Below are 22470 nucleotides of genomic sequence, written 5' to 3'. Positions count from 1 at the left end.
GAAGACGGCGCGGCTCCAGTTAAGCTACGGCGGTTGTGGAGTCTGCGGTGGTGGTGGTGTCCAGTGCGGTGCTTGTGGTCCTCGGCGCAAGCTAGGAAGCGTCCATTAACGGAAGTGGATCCGTTACACCCTCCACTACCTACACAGACAGGAAAGAAAGCATAAACCCCTCACTACCTACACCGACAGGAAAGAAAGCATAAACCCCTCCACTACCTACACCGACAGGAAAGAAAGCATAAACCCCTACACTACCTACACCGACAGGAAAGAAAGCATAAACCCCTCCACTACCTACACCGACAGGAAAGAAAGCATAAACCCCTCCACTACCTACACCGACAGGAAAGAAAGCATAAACCCCTCCACTACCTACACCGACAGGAAAGAAAGCATAAACCCCTCCACTACCTACACCAACAGAAAAGAAAGCATAAACCCCTCCACTACCTACACCCAGTGGCGTCGCCAGGGGGGGGCCAGAGGGGGCCACGGCCCCCCCTACATCATGCTGTGCCCCCCCCCATGTGCCCCCCCAACTAAAATGACCCCCCCCCCTTCCAAGTGAGCAGCCGCCGCCGGGCACAGGGAGATGAGCGCTTCCATTGCGCTCATCTCTATTGTAAACTGCCTGTGCCAGCGGAGGTGCAGAGGAGGGAGAGGCGTGTCCCTTCCCTTTCCTCTGATAGGCTGCAGGCAGGCACCGAAGTGGAGGAGAGGCCCCGCCCCCTAATTACTCCTGTTTACCTTTCTAAAGCTAAAGGACCTTTGATGATGTCATCACAGGTCCTGTAAGGGAACTGCACAGTGTAAAGTGTAGTTCCCAGGTTAGAACAGTGCATCTGCCAGGACCTGTGATGACATCATTTTCAACATCACAGGTCCTGCAGAATCTAGCAAAGGAACTGCACCAAAAATGGTGTAGTTCCTAGGTTTCAAAGGTACATCTGCCAGGACCTGTGATGACATCATCACAGGTCCTTCAACCCCTAACAGCAAGTATTAAAAGTTCACAAGCAGCTCTGCATTGATCCATACAGACTGGAATGGAGAGGTAAGAGGAGGCCCTCCACTTTTCATCATTTACCTCCCCTCCATGCCCTGTTTTTACTCATTGCTCACTCATGTATACTACTTCAGACAGTTACCACTACCTCATTTACCTCACAGTGACTATAATGTATAACTGACCACATATTTCTATAAACACTGCATCTACAGTATTATACCTTCTATGTGTCACATCAATACACTGCTCTGTATATATATATATATATATATATATATATATATATATATATATATATATATATAGATAGATACACACACATACATGCACACACACTGCATATATTACACAGTATTATACATGCAATATGTACAGATATATAGTATATACCGCAGTGCACTGATATGTGAGGTACAAGGTATAATAGATGCTGTGTGTACAGATATCAGTACACTTCTGTATATACTATATATGTGAGGTACGAGGTATAATAGATGCAGTGTGTACAGATATATAGTATATACAGCGGTGTACTGATATCTGAGGTACGAGGTGTCAATACACTGCTGTATTTACTATATATCTGTACACACTGCATCTATTATACCTCGTACCTCACATATATAGTATATACAGAAGTGTACTGATATCTGTACACACAGCATCTATTATACCTCGTACCTCACATATTACACTACTGTATATACTGTATACACTGCATATATTATACCCCGTACCTCACATATCAGTACACTGCTGTATATACTATATACCTGTACACACTGCATCTATTATACCCTATACCTCACATATCAGAACACTAGGGAATATACTATATACCTGTACACACTGCATATATTATACCCCGTACCTCACATATCAGTACACTGCTGTATATACTATATACCTGTACACACTTCATCTATTATACCCTGTACCTCACATATCAGAACACTAGGGAATATACTATATACCTGTACACACTGCATCTATAATAACCTGTACCTCACATATCAGAACACTAGGGAATATACTATATACCTGTACACACTGCATATATTATACCGCGTACCTCACATAACTGTACACTGCTGTATATAATATACATCTGCATCTATTATACCTCTTTTGTGTGCCAGGGCTGTTTTGTAATCCCATTCCGGCCCTGATGGCATAAATTATAAAACGCAGCAGCAAGAATAGTTCATGGAACAAAGGGAGGGGCTATAAAAGGGGAATGGGGGCCCAATTTAGATTCCTGCTATGGGGCCCAGTGATTTTTATGTACGCCCCTGGCTGCAGGCACTAGGCCGGCAGCCTATCAGAGGCCGGCGCAATGACGTCATCGTGCCGCCTGAGCCTTACATTACAGCGTGGGACACAGGAAGAGGCTGCATCGCATCGCTGACACTTAGGTAAGTATAAGTGGGTTTTTTTTGTTTTTTTTTACAATAGTGTTACTGGCACATTGGGGGGGCTTATTACAAAACTGGCACATGATCATGGGGGGGGGGACTTTATACTGGCACATGATGATGGGGGGGGACTTTATACTGGCACATGATGATGGGGGGGACTTTATACTGGCACATGATGGGGGGACTAAATACTGGCACATGATGGGGGGACTTAATACTGGCACATGATGATGGGGGGGACTTAATACTGGCACATGATGATGGGGGGGACTTAATACTGGCACATGATGATGGGGGGACTTAATACTGGCACATGATGATGGGGGGGACTTAATACTGGCACATGATGATGGGGGGGACTTAATACTGGCACATGATGATGGGGGGGACTTAATACTGGCACATGATGATGGGGGGGGGACTTAATACTGGCACATGATGATGGGGGGGGGACTTAATACTGGCACATGATGATGGGGGGGGGACTTAATACTGGCACATGATGATGGGGGACTTAATACTGGCACATGATGATGGGGGGGACATAATACTGGCACATGATGATGGGGGGACTTAATACTGGCACATGATGATGGGGGGACTTAATACTGGCACATGCTGGGGGGGACTTAATACTCGCACATGATGATGGGGGGACTTAATACTGGAACATGGGGGGGCTTAATACTGGCACATGATGGGGGGCTTATTACTGGCACGTGATGGGGGGCTTATTACTGGCACGTGATGGGGGCTCATTACTGGCACGTGATGGGGGCTCATTACTGGCACGTGATGGGGGCTCATTACTGGCACGTGATGGGGGGCTCATTACTGGCACGTGATGGGGGGCTCATTACTGGCACGTGATGGGGGGCTTATTACTGGCACGTGATGGGGGCTCTTGTTACTGGCACGTTATTGAGGGCACTTATTACTGGCACATTATTGGTGGGCACTATAGGGGCATCTACTGAGGCTACAAAGAAGGGGTGTTTTATATGGGGGGCTCTGTACAGTAGCATTTTATACTGGGACACATTATGGTGGGTACTATGGAGAAGGGGAGAGAGGAGTACTATGGAGTCATCTACGGGGGGCACTAAGAAGGGGTATTTTATACTTGCAAATTATGGGGGACACTGAGGGCATCTACTGGGGCACGATATATGGGACATTTTATACTGGTACATTATGGGGGGCACTAGCAGGAAGGGGGGAGAGGAGCACTATGGAGGCATTTACTGGTGCACTATATAGGGGTATTTTATACTGGCACATTATGGGGGACATTAGCTCAACTGGGGGCATAAGGGGGTATGTTTTGCACATTATAAGGAGAATTATTTCTACTGGGGGGCATTATGGTGGGTTTTATTACTCCCCCATGGTATGACCCCCTAGTAGCAGCACCAGCATCTCTCTGCTCTGCTATCCCTCTGCCCCTTCTCCAAATCCTTATTATGAAATTTTTCTCATTAGGATAAAACACAACATCAGCTCCGCTGAGCCCCCGGCCAAGTGTTGAAGTGGTGTCCGAGATCCCCAAGGGCCAAGCCAAGTAACTGTAAGTGTTCATGTGAAATATGTTTATTTTATATATGTACACTCCTGTGAGAGGTGGGGAGGGAGATCTGTGGATGACACTGTTATAGGGAGCGAGATCTGTGGATGACGCTGTTATGGAGGGGGAAATGGGGATGACACTGTCATGGGGTGGATCTGTGGATGACACATATAGCATAAGATGCTATATACGGTATGTGGCATCCGCAGATCCCCCCCATAGCAGTGTCATCCACAGATCTCCCTCTCTATAAAAGTGTCATCCACAGACAGCTGGACTTTTCTTCCCTGTTGCGGTTTTAGGTATTGGGTAAAGTATTGCAGCATTTCTAAGCGTACTTGTGTAAATGTATCGTTGTTATAGCTGCCCCCCCTACTTTTGTCTTGGCCCCCAGTGTGCCCCCCTTCAAAATTTGAAAGCTAGAGACGCCACTACCTACACCAACAGGAAAGAAAGCAAAAACCCCTCCACTACCTACACCATCAGGAAAGAAAGCATAAACCCCTCCACTACCTCCACCAACAGGAAACAAAGCATAAACCCCTCCACTACCTACACCGACAGGAAAGAAAGCATAAACCCCTCCACTACCTACACCAACAGGAAAGAAAGCATAAACCCCTCCACTACCTACACCAACAGGAAAGAAAGCATAAACCCCTCCACTACCTACACCAACAGGAAAGAAAGCATAAACCCCTCCACTACCTACACCGACAGGAAAGAAAGCATAAACCCCTCCACTACCTACACCAACAGGAAAGAAAGCATAAACCCCTCCACTACCTACACCAACAGGAAAGAAAGCATAAACCCCTCCACTACCTACACCGACAGGAAAGAAAGCATAAACCCCTCCACTACCTACACCAACAGGAAAGAAAGCATAAACCCCTCCACTACCTACACCAACAGGAAAGAAAGCATAAACCCCTCCACTACCTACACCGACAGGAAAGAAAGCATAAACCCCTCCACTACCTACACCGACAGGAAAGAAAGCATAAATCCCTCCACTACCTACACCGACAGGAAAGAAAGCATAAACCCCTCCACTACCTACACCAACAGGAAAGAAAGCATAACCCCCTCCACTACCTACACCAACAGGAAAGAAAGCATAAGACGACATACTGTAAACCCCTCCACTACCTTGTCCACCAGGGAAAAAGGCATTAACTACTCCACTTCCCTAGATCACAAGTAAAGAAGACAGTAACCACTGGGCTATCCTAAATCACCAGGAAAGAAGGCACTAACCCTTCCACTACCTAGACTACCAGGGAAGAAGGTATTAACCCATTCATTACCCCACATAACCAGAAAACACAGCATTAATAGATAAAAGGCATTACTCTCTCCACTACCCTGGATTACTAGTGAAGCAGATATTTCTTCCTCTTTCACTAGACCAGCCCACCAGGGAAGCAGGTATTAACCACTCACTACCCCAGACCTCTATAGAAACAGAGATTAACAACTTCTACTACCCTATAAGAACAAGGGAAGAAGGATTTTACAACCTCTGCATATACCTACTGTATACCAGAACTGAAGTAGACATTAACATCCTCAATTGCCTTATACCATGGGGAAGCTCTGATACGTACTGTCAGCTGTGAGACCTTCTATAGGGCTGTGTCTTTCCAAATCATGTCCAATCAACTGAATTTACAATTGTTGGACTCCAATCAAGATGGAGAAACATTTCAAAGATGATGAAGAGAAATGGGAGGTCCCATAGCTAAATTTCAAGTGTGATAGAAAAAGGGTCTCATGTCCATAAAAAAAAAAGGGGATTTTTTTTTTTTTTTTTACTTTTTAACGAATTTCCAAACATTTCTAAAATTCTGTTAACTTTCTAATTATGGGGTATTGAGTGCAGACTGATTGTGGGGGGCCTAAAAATTTTTTGATCTTAACACAAGCAAAATGTGAAAAAAGTGAAAGGGGCTAAAGGCTTTAAAATTCATTGTATATATACATAAAAAGACAAATGTACACATAAAAAGAAGGCCACTACTGACATCTACAGTAAGCATGCTCCCATGAATTCACAATGTCTTGGGCCCTTAAGCCCTGAAGTCTATGGATTGAACTTCAAGGCTTGACAGAACAATCCCCATACCTAAAAAGTAAAAGAAGCCTGTGAGCCACATCTTTTTCTACAAAAGACATTCCTGACAGCCATGGCATTTCCAAGTAAGTGGTAGAACGAACATAACAGACACAGAGGTCCCCAATGAGAGGGAGTCATCTGACCATGACCAATACTAGGACCTGGGAGACACAGTTGACAGGTTGTATAAAACATATGACTTATTTTCGCACATAATAATAAAATCAGACATACTGAATGTCTAAACAGGTAAAATATACAGTATAATACAACTAATCAATTTTCTGTAATATTGTACAGACCCTGCTGCACACAGATACACTAGGTACTTTGCTTTCTTATTTCTCCTTCTTAAAGGGCATCTGTCAGCAGTTTTGTACCTATGACACTGGCTGACCTGTTACATGTGCACTTGGCAGCTGAAGGCATCTGTGTTGGTCTCATGTTCATATGTGTCCTCATTGCTGAGAAAAATGATGTTTTATTATATAGAAATGAGCCTCTAGGAGCAACGGGGGCGTTACCATTACACCTAGAGGCTCGGCTCTCTCTGCAACTGTCGACCCCTCTGCACTTTGATTGACAGGGCCAGGTGTTATAACGTTTTCACTGTCTGGTCCTGTCAAAGTACAAAAGGCTCAGCAGTTGAAGAGAGAGCAGAGCCTCTAGCTGTAACGGGAACGCCCCCTGTTGTTCCTAGAGGATTATTTGCATATAAATATTAAAACTTCATTTTTCCCAGGAATGCGGGCACATATGAACATGGTACCAACACAGATGCCTTCAGCTGCCAAACGCACATGTAACAGGTCAGCCAGTGTCATAGGTACAAATCTGCTGACAGATGCTGTTTAAAGGCTATGTGCATTTTTGGGGGCAATTTTTTTATTTTTATTATTGTATTGTACTCATTATGATGTAAAAAAAATATTTTTTCAATTGGTCTTTATTAAAAAAATATTGAGTCCTTTTCTCTGTAAAGGGTTGAGATGCTCTATTAGCAGGATCTGAATTGACCTCTCTCTTCCATCAGCCAACTAATCTGGTGGGACCCTTATCTCTGACCTTATAAACACTCATTATAGCTCAGTTCTATCTTACCAATAAGAATGTGGCTTAAATAATTGTTTATGACCTTTTAGTAATTTACAGATAAGGGTTATAAGATGACCGCCAAAAAATTAAAGTGAAAGTAGGATTCACACAGCTAGAAAAACTGTTAACACTTTGTGACAGAATGACTCAATAATTTGATTAAAAGATTAGAATTTTTTTTTTGCCCAAAATGAGTAAAAAAAAAAAAAAATTACCTCGAAGGTGTACATAGCTTTAAAAGACTTCAGAAATATGTTCCAAAATTTCCTTGCGATATATAGGAAAATAAAGTATTAGATCAGAGTACCGAGGACCATTCATATCTAAAGCAGAGTACACCAAGTTCAATGATCCCTCTCCCGGTGTTGGATCACATTAAAACACACGCTCCCAATCAAGGTCAAAGGAGACTGTTGCTGGTGCATCCTTCACATTTTATATGATCCTTGGTCAGTCAACATTTTGCAACTCTTGCAAAAAAAAAAAACTACTGATAACCATACGGACTATCTTAGGCTGGACCTCCATGTACACCACACTGCACCCACCAGAGCTTCCCGTATGACATGGAAGTCTTTGCAAAGTAAATAGCATCTACGAAAGAGAAGGGAGCCATCTTACCTATATAGTCATACAGTAGGCGCCAGAAGCTAGTTATGAAGACAAGTGTAAAAGCACAAAGTGAAGGAGGAGACAATTAGAATTAGATCTAAACCTCTGACAGAGGTAGGCAGGGGTTTCGGTAAGGTGGGTAATCATACCCATAACCACAGAAAAAAAACATAGTTAGGCTATGCCCACATCTGCAGACACCTTGGCAGAACCAAGGCTCCACTCAATCAATGGGGTCCATCGAGCACCAGATCCGGCAGAGCACTGTGGTTTCCGCGCCTGGTAGTTGCATTGGTCAAGTTATCTTGGGACATGATGAGTGCCCATATTAACCTGAAAAGAGTACAAAAAAAGCCCTTTGACCCTCATGGAGCTGGTATACATCACCATAGCTTTTGCTAACTGTATAGGACAGAGCAGTGGACTCTTCTTCAAGGAATAAGCATACGTCTGGTGGAAGACCCTGATAGAACGCCCCCGGCATATACTCCGTATATATCCACAGGGCTCCATTTACCCGACAGAGGAAAATGAGTAAAAAATAAACAAATACATCACTTTTTTTGTTTACATGAGAGCCAACAGATGATATATCCCACTATAAATGTATAGTGGGGTACGTCAAAGCCTTATGTTGGAGCCGGGTATACTTCAAGAGATCCTCCCCATGTGGACCACTAGTGCAGGCTTTAAAGGGCAACTGTCATATATTTTTTATTTATTTGCTAGTTGATTAGAGCTAGACATTTATACCCCAGTTAGTCTGCGTATGATTGCCAAAAGATCTGAAATTACCTTTATAAGAACAGCTTTCATTAATGTCCCCTGTCCCTTTCCACTGGTCCCTTAAAAGACCATTGCTATGGCTCATCTGTCTTCTCTTTAGTATAAACAGAAGACAGAGGGGCGGTTCTCCGTACTGCATGCCTGCATTAGGTTTCAGAGTGCAGAGGCGTGTCTCTCAGTAATCAAATCTAATTGGCTGGCAGGAAGTTGCTGGCTACAGCAAGTGTGTATGTGAAGTGAGGGAAAGCAGTTTTGGCCTCAGAGAACTGGCAGAGGAGCCATCTTGAGAAGATCCTCATATTGTAGGATTAAAACAGCCACAACTAAGGGAAAAATTCAAGGAAAACAGTGGTATGTGAAGAAACTAAAGATTGTAGGACCCTCGTTAGCATTATGCATAATGCTTCACCAGCAGTAATATATGCAAAAAAAATATATATATATTTTTATAAAAACATGACAGTTACACTATGTACACCTTCGGAGGCAATTTTTGTTTATGATTGAATTTTACTCATTTTTGGGTAAAAATCATATTTTCAATTGGCCTTTATTTTTTAACGGTTACCAGTTTGTGACAGTATGGCTCAATATTTTTATATTGATCCATACTGTCACAAACTGGTAACCGTTTTTTTCTAATTGTGTGACTGGTACTTTCATTTTGTGCCAGTCATCTAAAAGAGCCTTATCTCTAAACTACTAAGAGGTCCTAAAGACTTATTTAAGCCAGATTCCTATCAGTTAAATAAGAACTGAGCTATAATGAGTGTTTATAATGTCTGAGAGCAGAGATAAGGAGCCCGTCAGCTCCCCAGATGACGGAAAAGACAGAAAAATCCACAGGCAGATAGTAGAGCATCTCAGCTCTGTACACAAAAAAAGACTTCATATATTTAATAAAGACCAATTGAAAAAAAGATTTTTAGCTCAAAATAAGTCCAATGCAATAAAAAAAACTGATTTTAAAGTGTTTGTACCATATTAACCACCAAACATAAAAAAAGCAGCAAAAGCTCAGATTAGGGTGATGAATGTCAAACAAGGCAGGAGGTTAATGGATTCCTTTTAGACATCTCAAGCTATATTGACTTGGTAAATCTGATGCTGCGCACCGGTCCTACGGGTTATTGATTAGGACTGAGCGCTTGTTTTATTCCTTTCATTCTGTGTCCAGCATTAATATGACTAAAAAACTTCTGCGTTCCTAGACATATGACGGACGCCGGCGATGGATTATTTCATAATTAGGTGCACACAGAAGAGCTTGCCCTCTGCCTAGAGAAGCTTAGTAATAATTAGAATATCTTCTCCTATTCTAATGTACAGGAAGAGTTACTTGTAACTCGGAGAAACCTGCAGATAATACAGGAGAATCTAATCTAAATACATACACCCCGGGCCTCATGATAAATCCGCTTAATGATGGGGGTTATTGTTCGGAATACATGTAGCATACAAGATGCTTTATATTCTGTCCCCTCTGCTGACATGTCTGTTTTAGTAACTACGGGGAAAATTTATGAATAGATATACGCCGTATATCTGTTGCAGATTCGGTAGCAAAGGGCATTTGCAGCCAAATCTACGACTTATTCCCCATCCACGCCACATATGGCGGTTCGGCCACATCCCATCTCATTTATCATTTTCTATGTTTGTTTTAGGCATAGAAAATGATACGAATCTACTCAAGCAAGGAACCTGGCGTAGATTTAGGCCGGTGGTGGATGCGCATACGTGTATTCCCCATGTAATAATTCTGGAACATCTATTTTTAAGACCCTACGTAGTGACATTCCTCAGTTATTCCTACTATTTCTTGTTAATGAAATATCCAACTGGGCGTTACCAGATTTGATGGAGTGGGGGTTCCCTGCACGGTCTGACACTATCCAATCAGTGCTGCCAGAGTCAGACTGTGCAAGGACACGCCCCTTCCAGCTGGTAACACCCAGATGAACATTTATTCCAGACTGCTGGCAATTAATACATAAACTTCTAGAAGGAATAACGGCACAACAGAGTCACAGGCGATTCCTATTACATGGGAAATGGAAATCGTTACTGAAAGAGACATGTCAGGAGAGGTGACATGTCCTTTTTAAAGAGGCTGTCTCACAAAGACAGCCTATGAGGGCATATGGGCATCACAGAGAGAGGCCCTTCTACAGGCCAACCCCTTTATCAGCCAGAATGAAGTGCTGCTCTGGAGGACCATTGATGTCCATGTATTACATGGGATGGCCAATTCATCTGAACGGTTGACATGTAAAACTACATTACTGGTGGTCTGGCACGCCAAAGTTTGCTCGGGGGCCAGGAGCTGGGTTCCTGGCAATTGGCCAAGCGATGCAGCTCCAATGTTAAAGGGGTTATCTTTGATTAAACAGGCCATTAAGTAAAAATAAACTTCATACAGCACCAAGACATTCTCCATACGCTTTTTTTCCGTATATCCCTTTAAGGTGTATGGATGTCACAGGGGGAGTCTCATTCTTGGGACCGCGCTCTATAAGACGGAGCAGAGATCTGCTAGGCGTAGTGGAGGCCTATGCATTCAAATGGCTGCCATGTAATAACGCTCTCCCCCTGAGGCGAGCACATTGGGTACAACTATTGATGGACGCAACTTCCGCGTGGCTATCCGCTGATTATCAGACGGTTATAAAACCAGGTCTAAAACAAACTCCACAGCGGCAGATCTCGGCTAAAGGGGTTATCCAGGTATTGGACATAAATGACCTGGGCCTCAGGATAGGTCATCAGTATCTGATCGGCGAGGATCTGACTTCCGGGACCCCTGCCTATCTGCTTAGAAGAGCTGTGAGTAGGGATGAGCGAATTTCTGTTTTAGAAGTTTGCGTTCGGTTTCCGGTTATCGCACAATTGTGCTATGGATCCCGTGACCACGGACGCCATAAGCAAAGCCGGCTAATGCACGGAGATAGCAGAACAGCGCCGTGCTGCACAAGGCCTCCTTCTATAGAAATACAGACAAATTGCAAATGACCTTGTGTTCGGAGACTGCTGTCACAGGAACGAGTGGGTGGTGGAAACGGATTATGTTATTAAAAGCTGCACTAAACGCAATATCTGGGGGAAGAGGCGAGCTAAGGAGATGCATTCGTTCCTTCAGTGTCTCTGACAGAGTATCCAAGTTACCTGAAATGCAGAGCGTTTATTGTCTAAACGCCCACGTGGATGAACGAGAAAGGGAGAAACCGCAGCGGGAGGATGAAAGGGATTTTATACATCGCTATATTCACCATTCGGATTCCACCACCCTATAGAGGCAATATCCCAATAATGTATTATTACATTTTAGGTTTAGTATTTAGGACCCCGCTGATGAGCCGGCATTTTATGTACATTGTGATTATGTTGATACATTAGGTTTGACTTTCCTCCTGTAGATAACAATCGTCTCAATGACAAATTGAGCCCTGCTACATCTATACCATCTACCAAGGTTTACTACTGCAATCAACATACTCATCTGAAAACACTTTAGGACACCGTACAGTGAGCCGGTATCTCCTTCAGTACGCGGTGCAGCAGATGGGGGTCTGTTTCCCAATATATATGTTGATATTCATCTATGTCGGAGAAAGGGGCGCTTCATATAGGTAGGGTTCTGTCAGAACCCCCTATTTATCAAAGTATTTAAAGAGGCTCTGTCACCAGGATCAACCCTATTAAACTAGGCATATAGCCCAGTAGGGTTGATGTAGCTGAGCAAAACGACACCTATGTTTTTTTTGTAGGTGCCAGCGTTGTAGAGAACTTTTATTTTTATGAGGCGGGCTTAAGCAGTTTGAGCACCGCTCCAGCTCCCCTGGTGTTCCAAACATGCCCCCTCCCCTTAGATTGACAGACTTCGCAGAGTTCTTGCACCTGCACATTCGTTAGCTAACATGGTGAATGCGCACCACGTCTTATACAAGAAAGTGGAGGCACCGTCGGCTTCATCTGCCATCGCCTTCACTTCCCAGTGCAATGATGTCAATGGCACGTTCACACTAACCATCTTCTCTGCTCGGCAAGCAGCAGAAAACGGGGTGTGCATGCGCTGTGTTAGCTAATGAGTGCGCAGGCGCGAGAACTCAGCGCTAGATGTGGATTCTAGCACTGTCTATATAAGGAGAGGGGCGTGTTTTGAGCACCAGGGGCTTCGTTGGAGCAGTGCTCAAATCACATAAGCTTGCATCTTGGTGCTCCAATGGCTCATTTATAATAAACATAAAAGTGTAAATTTCTACATAAGGCCAGCATCTACAAAAACAAATATAGGTAACATTTTGCTCACCTACATCAACCCTACTAGGCTATATGCCTGGTTTAATAGAGATGATCCTGGTGAGAGAGCCTCTTTAAGCCACTAAACTATCAAAAATGCACTTACAAATTTGTCCTGTGTGATTTTAAAGTGTTTTTGTGATCTGATTGACTAAAAAATGGCCAAGTCAACTCATTTTAGGGTAATCTCAAGAATAATTTTCTATTATCAAAAACAAACAAAAAACATATTTTTATATTTTTTTGTCTTCCAAATGTCTGCTGGGAACAGGCTCTGGACATAATCAGTCTCCTTCCCCCCTTGCAGAAGAAATCTTCCTAGCTACACTGATATGCTACAGCTCATGAGGTGGACACGCACACTGCCATATACTAAGTATATTTGATAACTCTCCATTGGATCAACTACATGTATATGGCACAGTAAATATACCGGTAATATACAATGGTAGGACAACCCCTATGAAATTTGGCCAATCAAAAATGTTTACATATAATAGCATCAAAAATACTTCCACAGTGTTTAAACCTTTTGGTTCACATGGCTCTGGTCAGTGGAGATCCTTACCAACAAGTAATTTTCGAGTTTAAGAAATAGCACTTACATATACTGATGCATCCCACCTTAGTCAACCTTAAAAGGGTCACTATGCTTTCAGAAAACTTTTGATATCTTATAAGGACATATCAAAACTTTTTATCGGTGGGGGTCTGATCCCCGAGACTTCCACAGATCTCTGGAACGAATAGAGAGAAGGGCTTGCGTAGCACGTTTTCTCACCTCGCTGCAAGACAAGATGCACGACAGACTCAATCGAAAGTCTATGGACCGTCTCACTCCCGTCACATGCAGCACGGAGAGAGCGCTTCTCTCCCCTCGTTCTAGAGATTGGTGGAAGTCTCAAACCTCAGACCCCAAGTGATCAAAACTTTTTATATGTTCCTATAAAATAGCAAAAGCTTTCTAGAAGAACAGAGACCCTTTAAGGTTCCTTGACACTTTTCGATAATGAGCATTGCTTAATTGTTGATTATCGTTGTCTCAACATGTAGATGGCCCAAATCATGATCATCAAGTCTTTTTATCAGAACAAAATCTTTTTATTTTGCCATCAGAACCAAAAAGTCTGGAAAAGTTGCCTGAAGGTGGAGCTTTGCATAAAGGTATACTTTTATACTAAATTAATTTTTTTTGGAGGAAACCATGGACAAATGGATTCTTGACCAAATCAACCTTCCACATCAAGCACTATGATGATGTTTTATCACATTTTGAAGGACCCAGCCAGAAAAGACAATAGAAGAAATTACTAAAGAGACTGAAGATGGATGGAGACCACCATAGACATAAACACCACTTTAGGAATATTGAAGACTAGACAATGAGGAAAACACCTAAAAAGATGTTGGATACTTTCAAATAGCCCCATTTTAAATGCTCTGTTAAAATGTATGGAGCCCTCCCGCCATCGCTGGAAAGATCATCTCAGTAGTAGAGGATCATGTGCCTAAATTCATCACCTGGAAGAGGACTGATTTGAAAAGGTGCTGAGTAAAGGTGGCCATACAAATTAGACGAACATGCGTACGGTGGTGTCCTAACTGTCCGCCAGAGGCAGATGGTGGAGGAGAGAAGGATTGGGCATATTGCCATGTCCCATCTCCACAATGAGAACATATGCACGCCTGGTTGAACCAACTGTGCATATGTATGAGGGGTCGGAATGAATAGCTGTCAGCTGAACTAACGGTCAGCCAACCGGCAGTCTAAAACCTTCTATATGTCCTGTTAGAACGTACATTTGATCAAAAGCAGGATTTCATACATGTCATCTGCAGCTAATGAAAAGAAATGAGAAGCTAAGGTGGACAATCTGTGGATCTTCGGTCAGGTCTAGGATGGAACGTGTTGCTGGAGAATAGATTTAATTTAGGAAGAGCCATGCACAGACCTGGTGACATGTTCCAGTGACAGAAGGGGTAATGCATGACAAGCCAGACATCTGTACTTGGTAATGATTTCACGCATTTGGCATCAGTCAGAAGCGATTAGCCAAACTCAGCTTTGATTACAAGCAATAATCGCGCAGATACTGCATGATGAGCCGGTCAAGTCTAAAAATCTGTCATAATGACCTCATACGTCTCTCCATGCTGCTACATTACAACGCCATTAGGTTTACTGCATACGTTTCAGATTGTTTTTCTTTGGGCAACGGATTATTAAAAGGCTGCATACAGTGGTGCAGACTGAAGATACTGGGCCTCAATGCAAAACCCACCTCTACTATGAACTAATACTGGTGTCTTATGTGGCAGATGGGTTTTTGGGCTTCTTCAGGCACCAGAGCCCAGGTGCGAATGCTACATCTGCACCTCCTATAGCTATGCCCCAGATGGTACCTGTATTCGATATAAATATAAAGAAGAACAGCAGAAGGACGTATGAAAGTTGTTTGATAAATTTGGCGCACCTTTAAAGGGGTTATCTAAGAGTATAAAGTGTCCCCCCATGTGCCGGGCCCCCCACATAGAATATACTTACCCCGCTCCCTGCACCGCCACTGCTGCTTCTTCCCGTGCATGGATGAAAACATCCAGTGTCGGGGAGGGGAGCAGCCAATAGCAGGCCGGGACGGGGATGAGCCTCGTTCCCGTCCCTGCCTGCCTGCCTAACCCCCCCGACACTGGATATTTTCATCCGTGCACGGGGAGAAGCTTTAGTCTAAAGATATCACTTCTGTTTTGACACAACCCAGCCCCTTACTGGAGTGAGATTGTGACATTTTTTGAGACATTTCTAAAAGTCACATTTGATATATTCCTACCTGCCTAGATAACTATGCCCACTTCCTATCTACTTTTCAAAAAGTGGCAAGAGCGGCGCAATAAGTTAAAAGAAAAATTAAAAAGTTATAGCTATAGTTAGGCTTCGGGTCATCGATCTGTAGTTGATTTGTTCAAAAACGTCGTTTTTAATGCCGTTTCCGTACAGCATTAAAATGTATTGGCTCTGTGGAGCCAAACTTCGTCTAGCCTGAAGTCGTGCAAGACTTTGGTGAATTACTACTGTATTCATATCTGCGTGTTTAAAAACTATTTAAAATGGGAATTTGAACTGGGCTTTGATATCAGGGTAAAAGCCAATACCAAAGCCCACTTCAGATTACCATTTTAAACACGCAGATAAGATTACAGTAGTAATTCAGGGCACTTTTTACCCCATTAAAAGTGCCCTGTCTGACTCAGGAAGAAGTACAGCGGCGTCTTAAAAAGATTAAAATAAACAAATCGCCAGGACCAGATGGCATACACCCCTGTATCGTAAGAGAATTAAGTAATGACATAGCCAGACCCTTAGTTCTGATATTTAAGGACTCTATACTGACAGGGAATGTCCCACAGGATTGGCGCATGGCAAATGTGGTGCCAATATTCAAAAAGGATCCAAAAACAGAGCCCGGAAACTATAGGCCGGCAAGTTTAATATCTGTCGTGGGTAAACTGTTTGAAGGTTTTCTAAAGCTACTTTCACACTCTCGTTTTGTGCAGATCTGTCATGGACGGATCCGTTCAGATAATACAATCATCTGCATCAGTTCTGAACGGATCCATTTGTATTATCTTTAACATAGCCAAGACGGATCCGTTTTGAACACCACTGAAAGTCAATGGAGGACGGATCCGTTTTCTATTGTGCCAGATTGTGTCGGTGAAAACGGATCCGTCCCCATTTACTTACATTGTGTGCCAGGACGGATCTGTTTGGCTCAGTTTTCGTCAGACGGACACCAAAGCGGAATGGAGACTCATCGGAGGCAAACTGATGCATTCTGAGCGGATCCTTTTGCATTCAGAATGCATTAGAATGCAAACTGATCCGTTTTGGACCACTTGTGAGACCCCTGAACGGATCTCACAAACGGAAAGCCAAAACACGAGTGTGAAAGTAGACTAAGAGGTGCTATCTTGGAGTACCTGAATGAAAATAAGCAAATAACGCCATATCAGCATGGCTTCATGAGGGATCGGTCATGTCAAACTAATTTAATCAGTTTCTATGAGAAGGTAAGTTCTAGACTTGACAGTGGCGAATCAATGGATGTCGTATATCTAGACTTCTGACACTGTACCACATAAAAGGTTAGTATATAAAATGAGAATGCTCGGACTGGGAGAAAACGCCTGTAAGTGGGTAAGTAACTGGCTGAATGATAGAAAACAGAGGGTGGTTATTAACGGTAAACACTCAGATTGGGTCACTGTCACTAGTGGAGTACCTCAGGGGTCAGTATTGGGCCCTATTCTCTTCAATATATTTATTAATGATCTTGTAGAAGGCTTGCAGGTAAAATATCAATTTTTGCAGAGGACACTAAACTGTGTAAAGTAATTTACACTGACGAGGACAGTATACTACTACAGAGGGATCTGGATAGATTGCAGGCTTGGGCAGATAAGTGGCAGATGAGGTTTAACACTGACAAATGTAAGGTTATGCACATGGGAGGGAATAATGCAAGTCACCCGTACATACTAAATGGTAAAACACTCGGTAATACTGACATGGAAAAGGATCTAGGAAGTTTAGTGAACAGCAAACTAAGCTGTAAAAACCATAAGATAATGGGTTGCATCAGAAGGGGCATAGATGCACGTGATGAGAACATAGTCCAACCACTTTACAAATCACTGGTCAGACCACACATGGAGTACTGTGTACAGTTCTGGGCTCCTCTGAACAAGGCAGACATAGCAGAGCTAGAGAGGGTCCAGAGGAGGGCAACTAAAGTAATAACTGGAATGGGCTAACTACTGTATCCTGAAAGATTATCAACATTAGGCCTCATGCACACGACCGTTGTGTGCATCCGTGGCCGTTGTGCAGTTTTCCGTTTTTTTCGCGGACCCATTGACTTTCAATGGGTCCGTGGAAAAATCAGAAAATGCACAGTTTTGAAGCCGCATCCGTGATCCGCGTTTCCTGTCCGTCAAAAAAATATGACCTGTCCTATTTTTTTGACGGACAACGGTTCACGGACCCATTCAAGTCAATGGGTCCGTGAAAGAACACTGATGCACACAAGATTGGCATCCGCGTCCGTGGCCGTAGGTTACTTTCCTACAGACGGATCCGAAGATCCGTCTGCATAAAAGCTTTTTCAGAGATGAGGGAGGGAGGGGGGGCCCGCACACTGGCCACCAATGAAATTAATACAATAGAGGGAGGGAGGGGGGGCCAAGGGGGGTCTGCCCCCTGCTGTCTGGCAGCCCCTGATCTCTTACAGGGGACTATGATACGCACAATTAACCCCCTCAGGTGCGGCACCTGATGGGTTAATTGTGCGGATCACAGCCCCCTGTAAGAGATCGGGTGCTGCCAGGCAGCAGTCATGTACAAAGTTCTTAGTATATTCTAACTTGAAGCGTCCCCATCACCATGGGAACGCCTCTGTGTTAGAATATACTGTCGGATCTGAGATTCACGATCTAACTCATATCCGACAGTATATTCTAACATAGAGGCGTTCCCATGGTGATGGGGACGCTTCAAGTTAAAATATACCATCGGATTGGAGAAAACTCAGATCCGATGGTATAATAGGGACTCCTGACTTTACATCTAAAGTCAATGGGGGACGGATCGGTTTGAAATTGCACCATATTGTGTCAACGTCAAACGGATCTGTCCCCATTGACTTGCATTGTAATTCAGGACGGATCCGTTTGGCTCCGCACGGCCAGGCGGACACCAAAACAACTTTTTTTTCATGTCCGTGGATCCTCCAAAAATCAAGGAAGACCCACGGATGAAAAAACGGTCACGGATCACAGACCTACGGACCCCGTTTTTGCGGACCTAAGAGTTATTCACTTTAGAAAAAAAGACGACTGAGGGGAGATCTAATTACTATGTATAAATATATCAGGGGTCAGTACAGAGATCTATCCCATCATCTATTTATCCCCAGGACTGTGACTGTGATGAGGGGACATCCTCTGCGTCTGGAGGAAAGAAGGTTTGTACACAAACATAGAAGAGGATTCTTTACGGTAAGAGCAGTGAGACTATGGAACTCTCTGCCTGAGGAGGTGGTGATGGTGAGTACAATAAAGGAATTCAAGAGGGGCCTGGATGTGTTTCTGGAGCTTAATAATATTACAGGCTATAGTTACTAGAGAGGGGTCGTTGATCCAGGGAGTTATTCCGATTGCCTGATTGGAGTCGGGAAGGAATTTTTTTCCGCTTAAGTGGGGAAAATTGGCTTCTACCTCACAGTTTTTTTTTGCCTTCTTCTGGATCAACTTGCAGGATAACAGGCCGAACTAGATGGACAAATGTCTTTTTTCGGCCTTATAAACTATGTTACTAATTCACTGAAGTCTCGCGAGACTTCGGCAGAGACAAAGTTTGGCTCCATGGAGCCAATACATTTTAATGCTGTACGGAAAGTTTTTTGATCCGAAGCTCGATTCGTTCATGCTTAACTCAGACTATGTACACACACATATATTTCCCCTTTCTTTCATAAAAAAATTAAAATATAGTTATTAGTTTTACCAATAGTGTGTGTACACTTTTTCCCCCTTTTTCTTTTATAAATGGTTTTAAAAAATATAGGTATTCATTTTAGCTATATTTAGTATAATGTTTATTTTTGTGTGTGTCAAATATACAAAACACACACACATATACTGTAATTTCATTTATAAAAAAAAAAAAATTTTAAGTCTAAAGCCTAAAATATCCAAATTTCCCTAAGATGAATACCTTATGGGGTCAATATTTAAAAACAATGTACTGGCCGTACGGTGCCATAGAACCAGCAACAGAAAAATAGGCCGCCAAAATCCGAAATATGCTCCAGTCCTTTGAAGTCCTGCTGTGAGCCCAGCCAGTAGATAAATGACACAAGTAGCGTCCATTTTCACAGTACAGCTATACAGCAGCTGTTTTATAAAATATGTCAATGTGATTTTAATGTTTACCTTTGCGAGAGAAAAAAAAAAACACATTTTGCACGCTTTTTCTAAAAACGTGTTACTGCATAAAATCACAATGTACCTGCTGCATGCGGTTTTGCTGTGTGTTGTCATACTGTTCTCAGGGCGTACTGCTACTACTTATGGAGTACAAAGCTGGCATAGGGAGTTTTACAGGCAATGCCCCCTAGGAAGAGTTATGCAAATTAGCTTATCCTCCAGAAGGTATACAACTCTCTCCAGTGCCACCTATAGGAAGCGACCCTGTAAGTCAATGGCAGCCTCTTAAAAGAGCCTTGAAACACGAACAGGGATGTTATCCAATCCAGAGACACCTATAAAACTTACGATACAATACATATGTGTGGAGCCTCAGCCTAAAATATGTAGGACACGTGCAGTCGTGGGCAAAAGTTTTGAGACTGGTACAAATTTTGGTTTTACAAAGCTTGCTACTTTGGCGTTTTTGGAGCTTTTTGTTAGATGTTTCTATGCTACACTGAAGTTCAATTTTAAGCATTTCATAAGTTGTTTTTTTTAACTTTTATGGACAAATACATCAGGTTTGTGCAAAGAGTATTTCCAGCGTTGACTCTTCTTTTTCAAAACTTCTGCAATTCGCCCTGACACGTTGGATATCAGCTTCTAGGCCAAATCTTGACTGATGGAGACCCATTCTTGCCTAATCAGTGCTTGGAGTTTATTACAATTTCTGTGTTTTTATTTGTCCACCTGCTTTTAGAGGATTGGCCACAGGTTCTCAATGAGACTGAGATTTGGGTCTTACCGGCCATCGACCTAAAATTTCTATGTTTTGTTCTCCAAGCCACTTAGTTCTAACTTTTGTCTCGTGATATGGTGCTTCAGCATGCTGGAAAAAGCATTGTTCATCACAAAATTGCTTCTGGATTGTTGGGAGAAGTTGCCCTCAGAGGATAGCATTCTTTCTTCATGGCAGTGTTCTTAGGCAAAACTGGGTGAGCCCACACGCCAGGATGAGAAGCACCCTCCCACATGAATGATCTCTGGATGCTTTACTGTTGGCATGACACAGAACTCATGGTAGCACCTTTCTTTCTCAGATGTCCAAAATAGTCTGGAGCGGGCTCCATCAGAGAAAATAACTTTATCCTAGCTCTCTTCAGTGCAATCCTTGTACTTCAGGCAGAATGTCAGTCTGTCCTTGATGTTATTCTAGGAGAGAAGTGGCTTGTTTGAAGCCCTTCTTGACACCAGGCCATCTTCCAATAGCCTTAGCCTCACCATGCGTGCTGATGCGCTCACACCTGCCTGCTACCGTTCCTAAGCAGGTTCTGCACTTGTGGCGACCTAATCACGTAGCTGAATCCTCTTTAGGAGACAGTCCTATAACTTGCTGGACTTTTTTGGGCTCTCTGAAGCCTTCTTCACAGCAACTGAACCTCTTTCCTTGAAGTTCTTGATGATCTGATAAATGGTTGATTTAGGTCTAATCTTATAAGCAGCAATGTCCTTGCCTGTGAAGCCTTTTTGGTGCAAAGCAATAACTGCATGTGTTTCCTTGGAGGTAGCCATGGTTAACAGAAGAAGAAAATGATTTCAAGCACCAACCCCCTTTTTAAAGCAACCAGCCTGCTCTTCTTATTCAATCAGCATGACACTCTGATATCAGCTGTCATGTCCTTGTTAGCACTTTTTCCTGAGATAACAGGAAGATCACTGAATTATGTTAGCAGGTCATTTTGCGGCAGGGCAGAAATGCAGTAGAAATAGTAGAAATTGGATTTTTGTGATTACGTAAATTTTCACGACACGGAATGCTTGTACTATTATATAAAAGCTCCCAGGCAATAAAGAGAAATCCACTATAGACCGTCTTAGAACAGGCTGCATGCTTTGCTAAGGCTGTCATACAGACCCCAGGCAGACCGCCTGTGGTGAACTCATACACAGCAGAATGGGAATAGGATGGTGACCTAGTGAGAATGCTTTAGCAATTTCATTTTTACCAATGCTATCGACTACGTGTCATGGACATTACCTTGGCCGCCATTCTTAGGTATAGTTTGTTCTGATCTTCGGCTGTTCCCATCTTTTCTCTCTTGACTAGATCTTGAAGGCTCTGGTGGTCATCATCATGGAAATAGCGGACCCTTTCCTTATCGACGTGTGTCTCAACCTGCAACACCGAGCAATGCACAATGTATTTTAAAGAAAAGTCACCTTACGATATCCACATACACTAGCTGCAATACCAGATACAACCTTTGGTCAAGAGTGGTGCTTTTTCCCGGAAGAAAGCAGACATTTTTTGCTTTGTTCACCTTTCGTTTAGGATACGCGCTGGAGGTGTATGTCAGGAGTAGAGATAAGAAGATCGATTCTAAAGAATCGACTCATCTCATTAGCAGGAGTTCTTCATCTGTGAAGGGCTGTCCCCAAAGATGAAGAAGCACCTACCTGCCTGTTGATTGACAGGACCATCTAGCCCAGGCCTGACAATCTGGGCCCTGCCCCACTTCCCCGAGTAGCGATACAGGAGCCAAAGATCAAGTTTTGTTTCAAAAGCAGCAACCGCGCCTACGCCCGGACCCAAAAGTGT

General features: G+C 43.1%; 1 protein-coding gene across 1 annotated transcript in view; it reads right to left on the bottom strand.

Moving 5' to 3' along the window:
* Window positions 1–22470, bottom strand: part of CWF19L2 (CWF19 like cell cycle control factor 2) — a 153954-nt gene that overhangs the window by 40330 nt on the left and 91154 nt on the right. The window contains exon 12 of the mRNA XM_040426268.1: window positions 21910–22047. Coding sequence (XP_040282202.1) covers window positions 21910–22047 — 138 coding nt within the window. The remainder of the gene's footprint in view (window positions 1–21909; window positions 22048–22470) is intronic.

Source organism: Bufo bufo, chromosome 3, assembly GCF_905171765.1.
Source record: "Bufo bufo chromosome 3, aBufBuf1.1, whole genome shotgun sequence".
NCBI lineage: Eukaryota > Metazoa > Chordata > Amphibia > Anura > Bufonidae > Bufo > Bufo bufo.
Note: the sequence above shows the minus strand (reverse complement) of the source record. Positions and strands in the feature narration are given on the sequence as shown.